This window comes from Trifolium pratense, linkage group LG2, assembly GCF_020283565.1.
Source record: "Trifolium pratense cultivar HEN17-A07 linkage group LG2, ARS_RC_1.1, whole genome shotgun sequence".
Classification (NCBI taxonomy): Eukaryota; Viridiplantae; Streptophyta; class Magnoliopsida; order Fabales; family Fabaceae; genus Trifolium; species Trifolium pratense.
In genome coordinates this window covers 23571429-23591059 of record NC_060060.1, presented here as the reverse complement: position 1 = coordinate 23591059, position 19631 = coordinate 23571429, and the positions used below count along the sequence as shown (strand labels likewise).

Genomic DNA, 19631 nt, shown 5'->3' with positions numbered 1-19631 from the left:
TGATTATAGTAAACCACAAACCCTAGCAAAGTTTACCGAGACGCAGCAAAAGGTTGATCGAAGATGGTGCAGCGTCTCACCTATCGCAGGCATCATAGCTACGCAACCAAATCCAATCAACACAGGGTTGTTAAAACCCCTGGTAATTTCATTCTCAAATTCTAAATCTCAGATTTATTATTATTCTTCGTCTTGTTTTGATTTTGATTTTGTGTTTTGAAAATGTAGGTGGTAAGCTTGTTTATCAGACTACTAAGAAGAGAGCTAGTGGACCTAAGTGCCCTGTTACTGGCAAGAGAATTCAAGGAGTATGCATTTTATTCATATATTTTTTTTTTCGATTTGAAATGTTTTTTATTTGTGTTTGTGTAATTTTACAATTTTTTTTATTGCTCTTGATTATTTTTGTTGTTTGTGTTACATTGATTTGGTACTTTGATGATTATGATTATGCATGTTTCATTTGTGTGTGACTAGTTATGATAATTGATTAGTATGGTGTTTGATTAATTTGTATTACCGAGCTGTGTGAAATTAAGGAAATGGGAAAAATTTCAAGTTCATGGATATGGATATATTGTATAAATTAACAGATGTTACCATTTTTCATAGCTTAATGTTGTGATTTGTAGCTAATTGGATTTTTTGGTTGTATTTTAGCTGAATTGACATGATTATCTAACTTGAATAATGCTTGCAACTTACTGCAACCTGGAGTTTGATATGTTTTTCCCCTTGTGTTTGATTTGTTTTATTACTACCTTTCAAACTTGTAAATGTGGTTATGGGTGTTTGGTAAACAACTAGTTTGTGCTTATGATGTTGATTTCTATTTGTCAGACACTGACTTAAAATTAATCATATATATATATATATATATATATATATATATATATATATATATATATATATATATTAGATATAATTGGAATACTTAATTATATTGTGAATGGCCTTCAATTCTTTATCCTTAACAAGATTGAGAGCCAAAGCCTACCATTTTTCTTAATCAATATTACTGTGGTTTCTAACATACACAGTTGCAAAGTTAGATTTGATAGTTTTTTCCTTTATGTTGTCTTTGTCAAACCCACAGGAAGTGTGAAGTCTGTGAAGAAGAAAATTATAAAGAAGATTGTGAAAAAAGTTGTCAGTAAGACAAATGATACTGCAAAGAAACCAAGTGAGAAGGATGTTGTAGACAAAGTCGCCACATCAGATGTTCCTGTTGATGAGGTCAAGCCTTCTGTGGATCCTACTGGGATTCAGACTTCTAGGAAAGACATAGTTGCGGCAGATATTCCTGATGATGAAGGGAAAAACGACAAGGAAATAAACAGTTCGGAAGGTAAGCCTCTGGACAAACTGGATCCAGCAGTTAATTTAGGTACCAAGGATGCTACCGTGAAAACTATAATAAAGAAGAAAATTATCAAGCGGGTACCTAAAAAGAAGGTGGTTGATGAGGCCTCTAAATCTGTAGTGAATGAGGAGAATGTTGCAGGCTTGCAGCAGTTCTGCCAAAGGATGGTACTGACAGCACTGGCAAGCAGACTGCCGATGCAGACACCATAGTGCCCGAGGCCAAGAAACCTGCAAAGGTAGTAGTAGTAACCAAGAGAAAGTTAAAAACACCAACCTCTGGGGTGAAAGATGATGCAACTGATTCCATCAAAAGAGACACAAAGTCTGATAAAAAAGATGAAGAGAATGCCGTGGTAGCTCCTACAAATGATGTTATACAGAGCACCGGCAAGCAGGCTACTGATGCAGACACAAATATTGTGCCGGTGGCAAAAGAGAAAATTGTGAAGGTCGTTCCTAAGAAAAAGTTAAAGGTGTCTACCTCCGAGAAGCCAGAAGGTGCAGGTGATTCCATTAAAAATGAAATGAAGTCTGACAATGAAGACAAGAAGGATGGAAAAGGAACTGGAGAAAAAAGTGGATCCAAGATAGCTAAACAGAAAACCTCTGAGAAAGATACTCAAATTGTCAAGGGGAAACTTAAAGTTGGGGATAAATCTAAAGATGAGAAAGTAACAAAAGAGAAAGATGGAAAAAATGAGCCTAAAAGCAAATCTAGTAAAGAAGTGAAAGAGAAGAGGAAGTCTGATGAACCTCCTCGGCACCCTGGACTTATTCCAAAAACAAAATCGACAAAAGATTCTAAAGTATGGTATTTTTTATCTTAACTTAAGAAACATTTACATGCACTATCTTTTGTACACTTTAATTCTAACGTCAATTCTTGTACAGTACAGCTACGGTCATTGTCACTGTCTCTTGATTCGTTGTTGGATTATACTGACAAAGATGTTGAAGAATCAACACTTGAGGTTTGTTTATATGTTTTTTCTTCTTTTTTTCTTTGCAACATTTTTCCCCATTATTGGTGAATGTGACTGTTGTTGATTCTCTATGGGGCTGTTGCTGACTCAAAATGTGTGTTTCTGGTTTGGTATTTTTACAGCTTTCATTGTTCGCCGAATCATTTTATGAAATGCTTCAGTTTCAAATGGGCAGTAGGATTTTGACTTTTCTTCAGAAACTGCATGAAAAATTTGTGATCAAAAGAGCTCAGCGAAAGAGGCAGCGGGAAGAGGAGCCTGACAAGGATAATGCAAACAAGACACCCACAAAATGTCAAAAGGGTGATGATCCTTCTGTTAAGAGTGAGACAAAAGTGGACGCATCAAATCCAACCCAGGAAGATAATGAGAAAACTGTTGCCGAGAATGATACTTGTAGTAATAAGGAGGAGGATGTGAAGATGGAAAATGCATCAGATGAGGAAGTAGAGCTGGAAGAAGAGGACCCTGAAGAGGATCCAGAAGAGGAAATGGACAATGATAGTCCCCAACACGACTCATCCAATGATAAAAACGCTGAGCAAGAGGCAGATGCAAAAAATGAATCTGAAAATGTTACTAGCAATGAAAAAGCAGCAGATGAAACTTCTAAAGGGGAAATAAAGGTTAAATATGAGGTGAAAGAGTCCAAAGACAATGTTCAACTCAATGATGAAAAGGAAAACAAGGTTGATATATACAATTAAGAAAGAAACTACTGCTGTTACGGAAGTTGTCGTGGACAAAGAATTGTTGAAGGTACTTGTTTTTTCTTTTACACTATGTTTCAGTTGGTTATTATTGCTTCTATTTGGTCATCTACGTATGTCATAATTTAGTTTCCATGATATAATGCTTTGATTTATTTTTAATTGCAGGCTTTTCGATTTTTTGATCAGAATCGTGTTGGCTACATTAGGGTAACCCCACCTTGGTCTTTATTTTATGATTATTGTTTGTATATTTTATTTTTATCCTTCAAGAATGATGTGAATCTCCAAAATGTAATATATGCTTGACAGTTGCAGATTCAACACTTGAGGCCTACAGAGTACAATAGATCAAGGTTGCCTAGAAACCGTTGGACTGTTAACCGTGCATATGGTGGAGTTTTGTCTGGAGGTGCTGTTAGGGAAAGGTTTGTATGCTCTCATCTTTTAAAGGCTGTTATTTATAACTTTTGCAATTATTTATTTGGTTAAATTGCTGGTGTAACTTGATTATATTTATTTATTTGGCCAGAAGAACAAGTTTGCAATTACTAATGACAAGGGTAGGCTCTCAAAGGAGGAGATTGAGAAGAAGGTACAAGATGCTGAGAAGTACAAATCGGAGGACGAGGAACACAAGAAAAAGGTGGAGGCCAAAAATGCTCTTGAGAACTATGCCTATAACATGAGGAACACAATCAAGGATGACAACATTGCTTCCAAGTTGTCTGCTGATGATAAGAAGAAGATTGAAGATGCTATTGAGCATGCAATTCAATGGCTGGATGGAAACCAACTTGCAGAGGCTGATGAATTTGAAGACAATAATGAATTGAAGCATCACAAATTTTATTAGTTTTTCCCTTGTTAATTGTGTTTAATTGGCTTTGTTTGAACTCATTCCAGAGCTATTGTTAACATTGTCTACTATTCCATTGTGATACAGTTTTGTGTATCTCAATTTTCTTGATGCTTTTTATTGGCTCTTCCATTTGCTTTATTGCTTAGAAGTATATTAGACAAGGAAAAAAATGTAACTTTAAATGGTTCTCTTGTAACATTGTCATATTTAGAAGTATATTAGACAAGGAAAACTGTGCGTCTCTTTGCATAACACTATTTCTGCCAAATTATTTGAGCTCGGTTGAATTGTGAAATTATTTTTTGTTTTTGTTCAAATTTTAGAGCTAAAATTCCTTACTATTTTTGTTATTAGTTCTAATTATAAGTGTATTGAATAAGTGTATTTAGTTATAACCTATAAGTGTAAGTGTAAAATACATCCTAACACTTACGAAAACACATTGTTTTGTAACTTTTAGTTGGTACGAATATAGCTTCAAATACAGAAATAATAAAATAAAAAGAAGAGCACAACACAGATAAACTTGTATAAATCAATCAGCTTAACCACAAATAAACACTTCCAGAACCAAGTGATCAATTATAATTTCAATTCAGAGCAGCTCCGCATACAATGTTCATTACTCAACCACAAAAGCTAGCTTAAAAGTTGAGGTTTGTACTACACTTATAATTAAAGGTTATCTATGTCATATCTCTAGCCAATGTGGGACTTCTAACAATGTTGAAGAAATAAAGCACTTAAAAGAACCCGGGACATCGCACTATATGTGCAGGAGCCCGGGTTCGAACCCGGGACACTCTACTTATTCACCTTTAAGGTGGATTTTCTAGCCACTAAGCTACTTCACCTAAAAAAAAAAGGTGAAGTTTATTCTCTAAAAAGTTTCGTCTAGCTTCTAACGCGCTGATGTTTTTGGATTTCGGTCAGCTTCTAACACACTCATGTTTTTCGATTGCATACAGTGCTGCAATCAGGATAAATTTGACCATCCAATCAAAATTAGACAATCTAGATTTAAAACAGTTTAATAAAAATAATAGATCTGCTTTAAATTTGAACGGTTTGTTCTTGATTTGACAGTCAAATTTATCCGGATTATAAAAAATATGACATGCATACAACCCAAATCTCATGTTTCTTAAGCACTCTAAATTATTTAAATAGTTAATTTTATTTGGTTAATTGGAACACTTTTTTAGATGGCAACCAAAAACACATTTAGCTTATAAGCTAGCTTATTTGGCTTCCCAAACAAAGTCTTGCATTTCTTGCCTTTCAAGTGAAACTTAGGGGAAAAAGAGAGTCGGGGGAGGAAGAGAAATTTTCTAAACCTTATTCCCAACTTGAGTTCTAGAGAAATAACCTCAACACCGGACGGACATAAGGGGACAAGTAGGGGATGAGGCCCCCTCTTGTCGTATTTTTTTTTTTTCATATACTTGTTATTGATATATATGTACACATAAATTGATATTTGATAGATGTGTTTAAAGATTAGTAACTACCGTTTCGTACAAAACATGTACCCACAACATAGTAATTGTAACAATTTACTTTAAAATACTTTGATAATATATATTATACACTACTAAAGTCCAAATTCAATTAAGTTAGTTCTGATTGTTTGCTAGATTATTTTCTATTATGAAGATTGTGAAAAATAGTTTGAGAAACAAGATAGAAAATGAATTTCAAACTAATTATGACATTACTTACACCGAGAGAAGAATTGCTAAAAAATTTAATACAAATTCAGTTGTTGGTAAATTTTATGATATTGAGCAATTGTTTGTACAATTTAGATAAATATATATTTTTTATTTTTTAGAGGGACATATGATGCATGGTGTATTTCACTCTAATGGATTTGGACATTTGTTATGTGTTAATGGCTTGGAAACTGGTTCCAATTTGGGTGGGAATCAAATTATGGAGTTTTGGAATCGTTTGTGCAATGGATTGCAAGCAAGGTTAGTTCATTTCACATACTTTTAATTACTACTAATATGTTAAATTTGTGGTTTACGGGTTGGTTTTGAGAGGAGAGTTTTAGAAGATTGAGTTTATATTTTGATAATGTACTAGTATAGTTAATATTTTAAAATAATTGAAACAAAAAACAAAAAAAAAAAACATGATAGATGATCACCTGAGTAGATCCTCTCTATTGGAAAGTTTCTGCAGGTAATAATAACCATTGATCATGTGTTATTTTTTATGGTCAAAATTAAATGAAGGGCTGGGATGCCCACCGGAAAGTTTCTGCGGGTAATAAGTTTTTATGTATTATTATAAGTTTTTTCAAAATAATTTATGAAAAAATAGTTTATACAATTTTTTTATTGCGGACACTTATGAATTAACATAAAAATTTATTTATTTGCATATGTTATTTTAATAAGCTCAAAAATAAGTCAAATTAAAAGGGACCTTAATTACCAATTTACAACTATTCTCTTGAGGGTGAGATTTGTCACCCTATATTGTCCTACCCAATTCGAAGAATTAGTCTTTATAATTGCACTTAGAAAATATCCGGTTTATACAAAAAACTTACAACTGTTTGTGAGAAAATTTGAACTTAGTAGATAGTTCCTCAATGTGAGTTAAATTCTCAGACTAAGTTACTAACAAAAAGGTAAAATTCTAAGCCTAGTGACTACTTAATTAAAAAAAAAAGTGTATAACTAACAAAGACTAATTATTAATTTGTACAAAACATGATAGGAAAGTGAGTTTGAATGACACATCACAAAAAAGAGGCATGGAATTGAGACTTGTGAATGGAATAGCATACAGTGAGCCATGGTTTGGTCGTTGGGGATATAAATTTGGTCGAGGATGTTTTGGTGTAACACAATCAATGTACCAAAAAGCCATAGAAGCAATAAGAAGCATGCCACTATACTTACTCACACATCACATTGCAAATTTCAATCATGAAATCCCATTAATCTTCTCAAGGTACCAAACACTTTCTGATCACTCTCTTATCACACTTGGTGACTTATTTCACTACATGTTAGAGCTCAAGTCACGGCTTCCACGCGAAACATCCATTAGTTCCTACAACACAAGTGCTTTAGTCGAAACAAATTGTCGTTGGTCACCTAAAAGGATCGAAATGGCAACAAGGGTCATTGTCGAGGCCTTAAAAAGAATGGAATTCAGGTGGATTTCAAGACAAGAAGTTAGGGATGCCGCACGTGCTTACATTGGCGACACTGGTTTGTTGGATTTTGTTTTGAAGTCGCTAGGAAACCACATTGTTGGAAACTACTTGGTTCGTCGAAGTTTGAATCCGGTTACCAAAGTTTTGGAGTATTGTTTAGAAGACATTTCTAATGCTTACCCTTTTAATGAAGGGTTGGTTATGAGTAGTAGTAATAAAGTTAAGGACAAGTACAAGATCACAAAGGGTCAACTCATGAAAGACATGATTTGTTTGTATAAATACATACTAATTGACACAAAACCAATTATAGGGTTAGAATTTCTTTCAGCTATACCATTGGCAGCTAGAATAATTCTTGACACTAAATATTTTATCAAAGACTATGGAGAGGTTCCTTTGCAAGTTGAAGTAGGATCAGAAGGAAAATTCAATCTTTATTGTACAATTTTGTTGAGGAATGTTAACAATGTAGTACATGATCATGAGTATTATTTGAACAAGGATATGCCAATGACAATTCCAATTCCAATTCCAATGCCACCTTATGAATGTATCACATTGAAAAGTTGTGCTACAATTAATGACTTAAAGATAGAAGTTGAAAGGAATTTTAGGGAAATCTATTGGGGATTAAAGAGTTATGTAGTGGAATCTAATGGGAATTTGATGAATGCAAAAGGGAATGAAATGGTTTTTGGGATGATTGAAGTTGGTGGAAAACTTGTACTTGAAGGTTGGAATGGTGGTGACATTGGAATCAATATGGTTGAGCAAAGGGATCCAAATAAAGGCATTGTTGAGTGCATTTGTGGAACTAAAGAAGATGATGGTGAGAGAATGGTGTCTTGTGATATTTGTGAAATTTGGCAACACACTAGGTGTGTTAGAATTCCAAATGATGAAGAAGTTCCTCATATTTTTCTATGTAAAAGGTGTGAGCAAGAAATTGTTCTTTTCCCTTCTTTGCCATAACTATATGAAGCTATTGATTTCTTTGTTGATGTTTAGTCAATCAATGATCTCTTATTCTTATATGATTGAACATTATTTCTTTCCTATTGAGATCTTTTTCTTAGTTATGTTGATTTTTATGTAAATTTGATCTAATTTATGTTTAAATAATAAAAATATTTCTATTTTATTTTATAGTTTATCACATCTATAAACTAGACACTATAGCTATAGGTTTGGCCTAATACCAAAAATTTTGAAATATTAATTGAGAAAGAGAAACAACAAAAAATGAACAAAATTGATTAACAAAAGTGAATATGATGTTGGTAACATGAATTTCTGGCCAATATATATAGTATAGGCATATATAGTATCATATCTGTGGAGTTTTGAGTTTGATCTAAGGTTTCCAAAAGCGATTTACAAAGAGTTTCTCTATGTTAAAGTTTTCAAGTTTTCATAGAATCCTTACAAATATAATGTTATGAGAGAACAATAAAAAGATTAATTGTGCATTAAGCTGCTAAAACATGTTCTACCAGAGATGTAAGCAGACAGTATGCAAACCGGCGAAAAATCCAAATCACTTGAATGTGATGAAGTTCTATTAGACAGCCGACTACTTCACAAGTTGTCTGCCTCAGGAGATTGTTGATTGATTAATTACATCTTGTCTTAATAAATTAAACCTCAAATTGGCAAATTTAAAAATAGTATTGCAACAGAACATACAGGTGTTGAGAGGTTCTAGTAAAGTTATCCCCTACATTTTGGAGATTCACACAAACAAGGAGGGCATTCGCGAGACACAAGCTCATATTGAAAACCAAATGTTAGCTCTGTTGAGATTTGTATAATTCACATTGTCTTAGAAAGTTACTTATTCTGCAAGTAACAGTTTGGTTAGATTCAACTTTCAATCTATTTTCTGGTTTTTCTGCTTTCTGGCTCATAGGCGCGTTCTGCACCAGAGACTTTGTGTGTGCGCGCTTGGTTTGATCATTGTGATGCGCTAACAAGCACTTCACCTAAAACAATTTCTCAATTAGAAAAAAAGTGAAATATAATTCATTAGTACAATGAAGCAGCTCATTACAGTCTAGTGCAAGCAATTCACAATATAAAAGTCACCCTAATATTAACAAAAATATGAATGTCCAGAACATTTCAGACAACTGATATAACATTATATTATGAAAAGAATAGTAACCTTACTGCCCATCCCTACAAATCACATCATAGAGAACCATTTAAATTAATCAAAAGAAGAGTAACCTTTTTCTCTATTTTAAAGACTTCCAAATTGACTGGACTCCATTTTGCAATATTCTGTTTGGGCAAAATTTATTGCATCTGCATATATGGTTCCATTCATACACAAGGTAAACTACCTGCAATTTTGTAAAACAATAGTATTTTAAAACCAAACCAAATAATTGGGATTATAGAACCAGAGACAAATATAATCAAATTCCACCCGCAATTGAACCAAATAAATGACCGTGAAAGTTATAACAGACTTTAAAAGGTTAGCATACAAACCTTTCCCTAACAGCACCTCCAGACAAAACACCACCATATGCACAGTTAACAGTCCTACGGTTTCTAGGCAACCTTGATCTCTTGTACTCTGTAGGCCTCAAGTGTGGAATCTGCAATTGTCAAGCGTATTTACATTAATAATCTTGCACGTTTAAAATATCACAGAATGACAAAAAGGAAGAAAAATAGTATGCCTCCAAATAATGCAAACATGGAGTATATCACTTAGGAAAATCATACGTGGTAGAAGAAAATACACTTTGCTTGGCATCATAAAATTTGTGATTTACTATAATCACCCAATAGCATACTTGATGCTTCAATTCATTATTGTCTTCAAATTCATCAGCCTCTGCAAGTTGGTTTCCATCCAGCCATTGAATTGCATGCTCGATAGCATCTTCAATCTTCTTCTTATCATCAGCAGACAACTTAGAAGCAATGTTGTCATCCTTGATTGTGTTCCTCATGTTATAGGCATAGTTCTCAAGAGCATTCTTGGCCTCCACCTTCTTCTTGTGTTCCTCGTCCTCCGATTTGTACTTCTCAGCTTCTTGTACCTTCTTCTCAATCTCCTCCTTTGAGAGCCTACCCTTGTCATTAGTAATTGCAAACTTGTTCTTCTGGCCAAATAAATAAATATAATCAAGTTACACCAGCAATTTAACCAAGTGAAAGCCCCTGTCCTAGCATCTTCCGCATCCAGCTTCGCCTTACCCAACACATCTTCACCATATTTCGCCACTACAAGTAATTTGAAAGAAATTACATCTTGAAGAAATATAAACCTTTTGCGCTCATGTTGTATTGTATGCCTCCTCCAGCACATCTAAAACCACCTCTCTTATGTACTCGCACTTCGGCATAGAATAGCTTCCCCAGTCCTTACTTCCCATCATTACAAATCACACCATAGAAGTCAAAATTACAGACCTAGAGAACAATTTGAATTAATCAAAAGAAGAGTAACCTTGTCTTTCTATCTATTCCCCTTGAATTTGATACAATCATTCCCTCGGTTGATTATCCGTCAATTTAGCTTGCTCACTATTTTCAGGAAGCTGACTTGTTTCCGCCTCTTCAAGACTTAAAAATAACAAATCCACCTGACTTATATCACAGTATAACCCCGGTGACTGTTCCTTTCCGTCCTCAACATATGCCTCTTTTATCTTCTCAAATAGAAATCTGTTGGAGATGTTGACTCCAAACTTGTTGATTATGGCAATCACCGTGTCGGTAAAATAGGCAACCTGTTTCCTTTTGACATCACAATATTTACCGCCAGTTGTTTCAAAACTCTGACAAGCGGAGAATAATATCCCGAGTTTACGGCAATTTGACAAGTCAACACGTTTTAGATCCAGATGTTCAGTCATTGGTGCCGGAATTTTGTCTGTCACGGGGAATTGAGTACTACTTCCAAAGATTTCCGTTGCTCCTTCGAGAAGTGCGCCCGAACAACAACAATCTGCCATAAAGGTAAACGAACAACCCTGTGGAAGTGGTTCAACGATATGGCGGAGAGTATTGTCTGTAAAATATTAATTTAAACGATATAAATATATACATGTAATTTCAAATATTTTTATGGTTTCAAATCAATCAATGCAATTATTCTCACATTAATTTTCTTAACAGGACATTGTACAAATCAATTTAAAATCAATCGAATCAAAATTCAATATTTTCATCAGTTTTACATGTATTCCTAAAAAACTCATTTGAGCTAAATTTAAAACTTCAAACATCACTTTATTTTATAAATTTCTTCGATCACAATCAACAACTTTAACCTAAAAAAATCTCAAAGGCCCAAAAAAATTTGTTAAATTACATATAATAGTCAGGGTCAATGCTAACTACTTAGATGCTTATAAAAAAAAATCCTAACTACTTAGAGACCTTGCTCGAATATTAAAAATAAACCTCTAATAAAAATAAAATACGAAAAATGATAATAAAAATTATCTTTTATTTAAATGACATTAAAAATAATCATCTTTATAACTAACACTGAAAAAAAAAAAAAAAAAAAAAAACTACCACATCAAACCAAATATCACACAAGCTCAACATTAGTAAATATAATTTTTAAATGAGAAAAAATCAAATGCACAGTTAAAATATTTTAGTGAAGACAAAATATACCGGATATAAAAGTTTTGACCCCCTCAGCATTTTTTCCAAGAGAGATGTATTCAATATAACCAGAGTTATTATTGTACTCCTTTGATTCTCGGCGACCCCCGTGCCCGATGTAGTAGAAAAGAAAAATGTCTCCAGGTTGTGCATTTGCTAGCAGATTTAGCAAATGATTTATTATTTCTTTATCTGTTGGAGTTTTACCCAATGCATCAGTAACAAGTGTTATGTCCTTTTGAGAAAACTCAAACTCTTTCATTAAAAGTTTTTTAAGATATACTGCTGAGTTAATAGGACCCCTCATAAGGGTTCTAACAGGATCATCTCTATATGAAAGACCAACTATAAGTGCCTTCTTTTTCTTCTTCTTCTTCTTATCCATTCTTGCAACAAGTGATAAGCTTCCCAAGCTCAAAACTTGAAATCCCCAAAGGAAAAGATATACATAACCCTCAAAAGTTGGAACTTTATATATAGAGATGAAAAGGAGTTGAGATCTGAGAGAGAGATAAAAAAAAATCAGATAATAGTTGAAGCAAACCAAGCAACAATATATAAGCTAGTGAAGATTGTAAAAGTCACATATATATAATAGTTGAAGGAATTGTTGAAGATTGTAAAAGTAAGTAAGATAGTCTCATGTGATTATGGAGGTATAATAAGACAGATGAGTAGTTGAGAGTTGAACATATATAAAGAAAAATAAAATGGAGGTAACAAGTGAGATTTAGGGTTGTAAGAAGTGTGAAATGAAAGAAGGAATTTTTATGGTGTTGTTTGTTGTTGTGGGAAGTGCTTTTGTGATTCTTCAATACGTAAGAGGAGGGTGGCATTGGCAATGCAGCATAGCAGGTTTCTGTCCACCTCTCAAATGTAGTACAGTACCTCTTAATATTCACTTGCTTAGACCAAATTAACCCTCTTTGAAAAGTTTTCTACTTTTTCTGTCCCACAAAAACCATAATTGGGATTATACTCTCACAATGTCTTTAGCTAAGAGACAACAATTGTGGATATAGGCACTGCAATGCTATGAAAAACTCAAACCATCATTCTACATTTTGGAAACCAAACCAACACCTGTGATTTGGCCAACTCATTTACACTTTGTTTTCAAGTCTCTCAATTTGTTTTTTTCAAATTTATTTTCTCTTATGTATAAAAAATTATTTTCAAACTATATTAATTAATTTAATATACAAGTTAAAAAACTCAACACCGATCGTTAGTTGATTTAGTAGTGATTATAACACTAAACTTGGTAGGGAGGATCCCGATTCGAGGACCAAACTGATTAACGGAGATGTATTTAAGGAACCAAACTGATTAACAGATATGTCTTTAAGGGACCTATTCATATCTTCTTTTTTTTTCTTTAAGATACCTATTCGATCTTTTTTTCCTTTAAACGACCAACAATGTAAAACCAAAAATATCTTTAAGGAATTATTTTAGATTGTTCTACTATAGCTTGTGTCACTTTGTTTTCTGTGGCAGGTATGTGAATGTTGCATGTATTTCGCATAAAATTGGTTTTGTTCTCATGTGGCAACAAACAAACACTAGTTTTCTTTTATTTTCTTACATTTTTCTGTTTACCCTAACCAAAGTATTTAATATGAAGGGACAAAAGAAACATGCATTGATGTATGGAGGATGGAGCCAACAAGTCTTTACATAAAAAAACAAACTTTTATCTAATTAATATCTATGTATGTATTCACCAAAATAGATGTATGGAGGATGGAGCCAACAAGTCTTTGCATAAAAAAAAAGTCTCATTCATACATTGATGTGTCTACATCAAATCAAATCAAAAGTATGTTGACTTGCAAAGAAATATTCTATATGCTTCTTTTTTGCTTGTTGTAAATGAAGGAGTGTAGGAAGTATTCAATTTTTAGAAGCTTTTAAAGGAAATGGATGTAGGAAAACCCGAGAAAGCTAGGATATAAAAATCAGTTACTTACTTTATTGTCACCAACCTATCTTATTGATAAATAATAATAATAATAATAATAATAATAATAATAATAAGGATTATTTTATTATTTTATTATTTTAATATTTTTAAAATATAATATTTGAATTAAAGAAACAAAATTAATGACATGGAATATGTTTGTTAAACATGGACACCGCCACGTCATTCATAAACTTAACACGTCATCAAAAATTAATCAAAATGAGTTGGGGAACTAAAACTCCAAAAAAACTAAAATAGGGGATCAAAAAGTTGACTTTTAAAATAGGGGATTAAAAATTCAAGTTTTTCAAAATAGGAGGATCAAAACTGCATTAAAGCCTAAAATTAATCAGAACCTCATCCCTTATTAAAAAAATAAATTTCTGCAAGAAAATTTTCTATAATATACTAAATATAACCGTGAAAAAAAGTTACAAGGTAGTATTAGCTAAGATATTCTTACAAGGTATTAGCTACCAGCTAATTTATGGTTTAGTTTTACCAATTTAGCTTCTTTTAATTCTTCTTTCACTTTGTCAAAAAAATAATTCTTCTTTCACTTTAAATGCAAGAAATGCATGTCGTTTTGGATCAACATAAATTAAAGTTAAGGGCTATAATTAAATAAGAAATCAACATAAAACTAATAAATAAGTTAAAAGATCAAATATTCAATTTAGTCAAGTTAATACTTGATTGATAACTCTAAAAAATTGGATGTGTTTCTCATATATAGTAAAATTGTTGAAATTTCATGTCATAAGCGAAGAACAAACACAGTTCAAATAATAAAGTAAAGAACGGTGTTTTTTCAAATTTTGCATTTTCACAACATTCACAAGTTGCGGAAGAAATTCCCTTAATTATTTATCTTTGGAATGGAAAACTGCAAAGCAATGTGTCATCACTCCATCCACTATGAGGCAACAATTCAAACTAATTTGCAACAAAAATTTATTTAAAGACATCGACTAATCAACAGTAAGCTACTAGTAAAAATTTAGTCTTCTCTAAACACAACATTTGAAAAGTATCCTACAAATAGAGATAATACAATTCTCAGGCCAACACAAGATACTAAAAAAATCACAACAGTACTGCCAAGCTACTAATAATTAATCATAACTAATTTCACAACAGTCTTCTCTAAACACAACACGATATCGACAACTATCCTAAATAGAGATAATACAATTCTCTGGCCAACAACATAAGATACTAATAACCAAAAGTACTTTAAAAACTACTGCATTAAAAATTGCTTTTCTTTCTCGGTCCTCATTCTTCTTCCCACTTCTGTAATCATTCATCTTCCGAACTCATATCATCGTCAATGTTGCTATCAGCACTAATCGTAGTCTTCATCTGTGCCCATCTTGCATAATATTCATCCTGTTAGAGATCGAAAATAAAGAGTTGAAACATACACATAAAATAAATTTGTGAAAAATCTAAAGCATTGCTAAAGGCCACACAAACTTTGTTGAGACGTTCTAGAAAAACTTGCCTCATCAAAATCATTGCAAGGAGACCATTCCACCCATTGCCCGTAAGTAGCACGATCGAGATCAAAATCCTCATCTGAGCACTCTGAGCTCTCTACCTTATCAAGATCAAAAGACTCATTTGAGCCCTCTGAGCTCTCTACCTTAGCAACTTCTACTTCTGGCTTAACAACTTCTTCGTTTTTGTTTTTTGAATGGGGCTTCTTAGCATCTGTTTATTTATTTATTTATTGTTTTGATCAAATAAGAAACGCAAGGGTGAGGATATTTTCATATGGCTGAAAGTTAAAAAAGAAAATTTAAAGGCTCAACAGTCAAATAAATATATCAAACAGCCAAAAAAAAAAACAATATAGATAATAAAGAACGAAATGGGCTCAGTTTTTCAACAATAACATGATAAACATAATCTAAAACACTCAATCAAGAGCTGTCAAAAAAAAAAAAAAAAAAAAAAAACTCAATCAAGAGCTAGCATTTTCACAAAACAGTGAAGTAAAAAGAATTGTATCATCCCATGGTTCTAAAGTCAAAATCTAAAACATAATAGATGGATATGAAGTGCAAAATAATTCAACCGCAAAGAACATATTAATACAACATTAGAACATCGAGTAAAACTTACTTTCTACTTCTTGCTTCTCAGCAAGAATCGGGTAGGTTGTCACATGAGGTTTTCCCTCTATGGTCTCTACCTTTTGCTTCTTAACAACTCCTGGTTTTGATCAAATAAGAAACGCAAGGGTGAGGATATTTTAATATGGCTGAAAGTTAAAAAAGAAAAAGACAGACACAACAGTGAAGTGATACATCAAACAGCCAAAAACATCTTCCAAGTCTGGCGAAAATGGCAAGATAAACATAACCAAACGTGCATATATCAACACCAAATCAAGAGCTTGCATTTTCATAAAACAAGTAAACAGAATGGCATCATCATCACAAGGTTCTAAAGTCAATATCTAAATCATAAGTGTTAAAAGTCGGTGTGTTTTTACTATTCTTTGATTTTACAACATCCTAGGCTAATTGTTAGTATTCCTAGTCATTACAACTTCCTAGACATTGAATGTAATTGTTGCAGCATCATTATAAATAGAAGGCGCGTGACCTTCTTTTAGACACGCAGTTTTACATATTTTACAATAAGAAATGGAACATGGATAAGCCGCTAGATTTGGTCTAGTGGTGAGGGGTTTTGGTGGTACGCTATAGGTCCTAGGTTTGATTCCCAGCTCATTGTAAACCAAAAAAAAAATTAAAAAAAATGGAACATGGATGAAATGCAAGTCAATTCTACTGCAAATAATGTATTAATACAACAGCCAAATGCATTTATTTATCAAAAAGCCAAAAACATAATAGGGGACAGGACAGACTAAACAGCACCAAAATAAATTATAGAATGAAATGGGATCAGTTTCTAAGTCTGGCAACAATAGCAAGATAAACATAACCAACTTATGTGCATATTAACACTAAATCAAGAGCTAGCATTTTGATAAAACAGTAAAGAAAAAAGAATTGTGGTTCTAAAGTCAAAATATAAATCATAACAGATGGATGAAGTGAAAATTAAATCAACTGCAAAGAACATATTAATACAGCATCGAGTAAAACTTACTTTCTACTTGTTTCTCAGCATGAGGCTCTTCATCTATGCTCCGCTTCCAAGCAACTTCTGTTTATTGTTTTGATCAAATAAGAAAACAACGGGTGAGGATATTTTAATTTGGCTAAAAGTAAAAAAAAAAAAAAAAAGGCACAACAGCCAAATGCTGCCAAAAACACAATAGAAGACAGAAAAAACAGCAACAACTGATGAATTGTATCCGGCAGCAATGGCAAAACAAACATAACCAACATATGTCCATATATTAGCACTGAATCAATCGAGAGCTTGCATTTTCATAAAATAGGAAAAGCAAACAGAATTGTATCTATCTTCTTGTTCATAAGGTTCTAAAGTGAATAATATCTAAACCATAAGAGATGGAATATGGATGAATTGTATCTGCAATTGATTAATGTATTAATAATACAACATTACAAAACAGAGGTGATTTGAGTTACCCATTTGTGGTGATTGTCTGATTGAGTAGAGAATCGGGCGGTGGCAACGTACGTTCCTTTAAATTCCTCCAACGGATAGAACAACTAACAATGAAAGAACAAAATTGTTAGGCAAAAACTCAATTTGATGAAAACACGTTCGTTGAATTAAAAAAGTTTTAAACCCTAATCCCAAAAAATCGTAAAAGATTTGAAAATTTTGAACCATAAGAAAACAGATTCTCATATTTAGTGCGATTGAGGATTTAATTTCATGAAAATAAAAGCTTATATATAAACCCTAATTCTTCCATGCAACACCACATAAGAGATTATTATTATTAAATTAAGAAGTAGATTTGGAAAAGAATGAATGAAAATACCTGAAAGTGAAAAAGGGAAATAATGATTTGAAAACGAAGCAGGAACTGGATTGAGAGAGAGAGAGAGAGAGAGAGAGAGAGAGAGAGAGATGAGTGCAGAATGAATGCAGATATTGGTGAGTGAAGAACGCGCTTGCTTGATTGGGGTTCGCGGGAGATAATAATAATAATAATATGATATATATGCAAACCAAAAATATTATATAATGCTTACCCGCCCGCGCCCGGCCCAATACAAACTATAATGGCCCATCTAACTTTTTTTTTCTTTTTCAAGTAATCCGGTGGATAGAAATTTCATTCTTAAGGTACGTTTGATTCGTAAAGGAGTAGGAACTATACATAATTGCATTGATTGAATTGAAACATAAAAATATTTGAAATCATTGAATGTATATATTTAAACTGTTTAAATTAACATTTTACAGACTATACTCTCCGCCAGATTGTTGAACCACTTCCACAGGGTTGTTCGTTTACGTTTATAGCAGATTGTTGTTGTTCATGCGCACTTCTCGAAGGAGCAACGCAAATCGTTGGAAATAGTACTCAATTCCCTATAACTTACAAAATTTCAGCACCAAAGAGAGTGAACTAGATCTAAAACTTGTTGACCCGTCAAATTGTCGTTGACTTGGGACATTAATCTCCACTTGTCAGAGTTATGAAACGACTGGAGCTAAATATTGTGATGTTAGAAAGAAACATTTTGCCTATTTTACCGACACACTTATTTCCACAATCAACAAGTTTGAAGTCAACATCTCAAACAAAGTTCTTGTTGAGAAGATAAGAGAGATTGTTGTTGAGGACGGAAGGAAGCAATCACTAGGGTTATACTGCGATATAAATCAATATTTTACATACTATACTCTACGCCACATTGTTGAAACACTTCAAAAGTGTTGTTTGTTTGCGTCAAATTCAAGGGGAAGAGATAGAAAGACAAGGTTGGGGTCATTCACATGAGCAATGGCGTGATCTGCACCCTTTAATTCCATTTTATATTTTTTTTTAAAATACTATTGTTTTACAAAATTGCAGGTAGTTTACCTTGTGTATGAATAGAACCATATATGCAGATGCAATAAATTCTGCCCAAACAGAATATTGCAAAATGGAGTCCGGTCAATTTGGAAGTCTTTAAAATAGAGAAAAAGGTTACTCTTCTTTTGATTAATTTAAATGGTTCTCTATGATGTGATTTGTAGGGATGGGCAGTAAGGTTACTATTCTTTTCATAATATAATGTTATATCAGTTGTCTGAAATGTTCTGGACATTCATATTTTTGTTAATATTAGGGTGACTTTTATATTGTGAATTGCTTGCACTAGACTGTAATGAGCTGCATCATTGTACTAATGAATTATATTTCACTTTTTTTCTAATTGAGAAATTGTTTTAGGTGAAGTGCTTGTTAGCGCAGCACAATGATCAAACCAAGCGCGCACACACAAAGTCTCTGGTGCAGAACGCGCCTATGAGCCAGAAAGCGGAAAAACCAGAAAATAGATTGAAAGTTGAATCTAACCAAACTGTTACTTGCAGAATAAGTAACTTTCTAAGACAATGTGAATTATACAAATCTCAACAGAGCTAACATTTGGCTTTCAATATGAGCTTGTGTCTCGCGAATGCCCTCCTTGTTTGTGTGAATCTCCAAAATGTAGGGGATAACTTTACTAGAACCTCTCAACACCTGTATGTTCTGTTGCAATACTATTTTTAAATTTGCCAATTTGAGGTTTAATTTATTAAGACAAGATGTAATTAATCAATCAATAATCTCCTGAGGCAGACAACTTGTGAAGTAGTCGGCTGTCTAATAGAACTTCATCACATTCAAGTGATTTTGATTTTTCGCCGGTTTGCATACTGTCTGCTTACATCTCTGGTAGAACATGTTTTAGCAGCTTAATGCACAATTAATCTTTTTATTGTTCTCTCATAACATTATATTTGTAAGGATTCTATGAAAACT

At 33.0% G+C, this 19631-nt stretch overlaps 6 protein-coding genes across 7 annotated transcripts; 3 read left to right on the top strand and 3 right to left on the bottom strand.

The window, feature by feature from the left end:
- Positions 1–15: 15 nt before the first annotated feature.
- LOC123905010 (protein SHORT ROOT IN SALT MEDIUM 1-like) lies at positions 16–3731 on the top strand. Of its 2 annotated transcripts, none has more exons than XM_045954616.1 (8): positions 16–142; positions 229–308; positions 1097–2171; positions 2262–2336; positions 2471–3107; positions 3227–3268; positions 3377–3486; positions 3591–3731. In XM_045954616.1, exons 3-5 carry the CDS (start codon positions 1890–1892, stop codon positions 3053–3055), a joined length of 942 nt encoding a protein of 313 aa, XP_045810572.1. In that variant the 5' UTR covers positions 16–142; positions 229–308; positions 1097–1889; the 3' UTR covers positions 3056–3107; positions 3227–3268; positions 3377–3486; positions 3591–3731. The 2 variants fall into 2 exon arrangements, with proteins under 2 accessions (XP_045810572.1, XP_045810571.1); XM_045954615.1 differs by having other exon boundaries at positions 3371–3486.
- On the top strand, positions 3131–3914 carry LOC123904422 (heat shock cognate 70 kDa protein 2-like). Its single transcript, XM_045954091.1, has 4 exons — positions 3131–3142; positions 3227–3268; positions 3371–3490; positions 3591–3914. Exons 1-4 carry the CDS (start codon positions 3131–3133, stop codon positions 3912–3914), a joined length of 498 nt encoding a protein of 165 aa, XP_045810047.1.
- A 918-nt stretch (positions 3915–4832) lies between these two features.
- LOC123904421 (PHD finger protein MALE STERILITY 1-like) lies at positions 4833–8078 on the top strand. Its single transcript, XM_045954090.1, has 3 exons — positions 4833–4986; positions 5755–5896; positions 6654–8078. The coding sequence occupies exons 1-3, from the start codon at positions 4833–4835 to the stop codon at positions 8071–8073; spliced, it is 1716 nt and encodes a 571-aa protein (XP_045810046.1). The 3' UTR covers positions 8074–8078.
- Positions 8079–9266: 1188 nt separating this feature from the next.
- LOC123904420 (heat shock cognate 70 kDa protein 2-like) lies at positions 9267–10247 on the bottom strand (the record flags this gene model as incomplete). The annotated part of the gene is made up of 3 exons (XM_045954089.1): positions 9267–9279; positions 9598–9707; positions 9855–10247. Coding segments are annotated over 3 exons (516 nt in total), but the record flags the coding sequence as incomplete, so codon positions are not given.
- A 357-nt stretch (positions 10248–10604) lies between these two features.
- LOC123904419 (metacaspase-5-like) lies at positions 10605–12124 on the bottom strand. Its single transcript, XM_045954086.1, has 2 exons — positions 11749–12124; positions 10605–11131 (listed from the first exon to the last, which is right to left on the bottom strand). The coding sequence occupies exons 1-2, from the start codon at positions 12122–12124 to the stop codon at positions 10605–10607; spliced, it is 903 nt and encodes a 300-aa protein (XP_045810042.1).
- A 2541-nt stretch (positions 12125–14665) lies between these two features.
- Positions 14666–17799, bottom strand: LOC123905014. The gene is made up of 6 exons (XM_045954622.1): positions 17649–17799; positions 17287–17370; positions 16838–16894; positions 15839–15928; positions 15216–15424; positions 14666–15100 (listed from the first exon to the last, which is right to left on the bottom strand). The coding sequence occupies exons 2-6, from the start codon at positions 17288–17290 to the stop codon at positions 15011–15013; spliced, it is 450 nt and encodes a 149-aa protein (XP_045810578.1). The 5' UTR covers positions 17291–17370; positions 17649–17799; the 3' UTR covers positions 14666–15010.
- Between the last annotated feature and the right edge of the window lie 1832 nt (positions 17800–19631).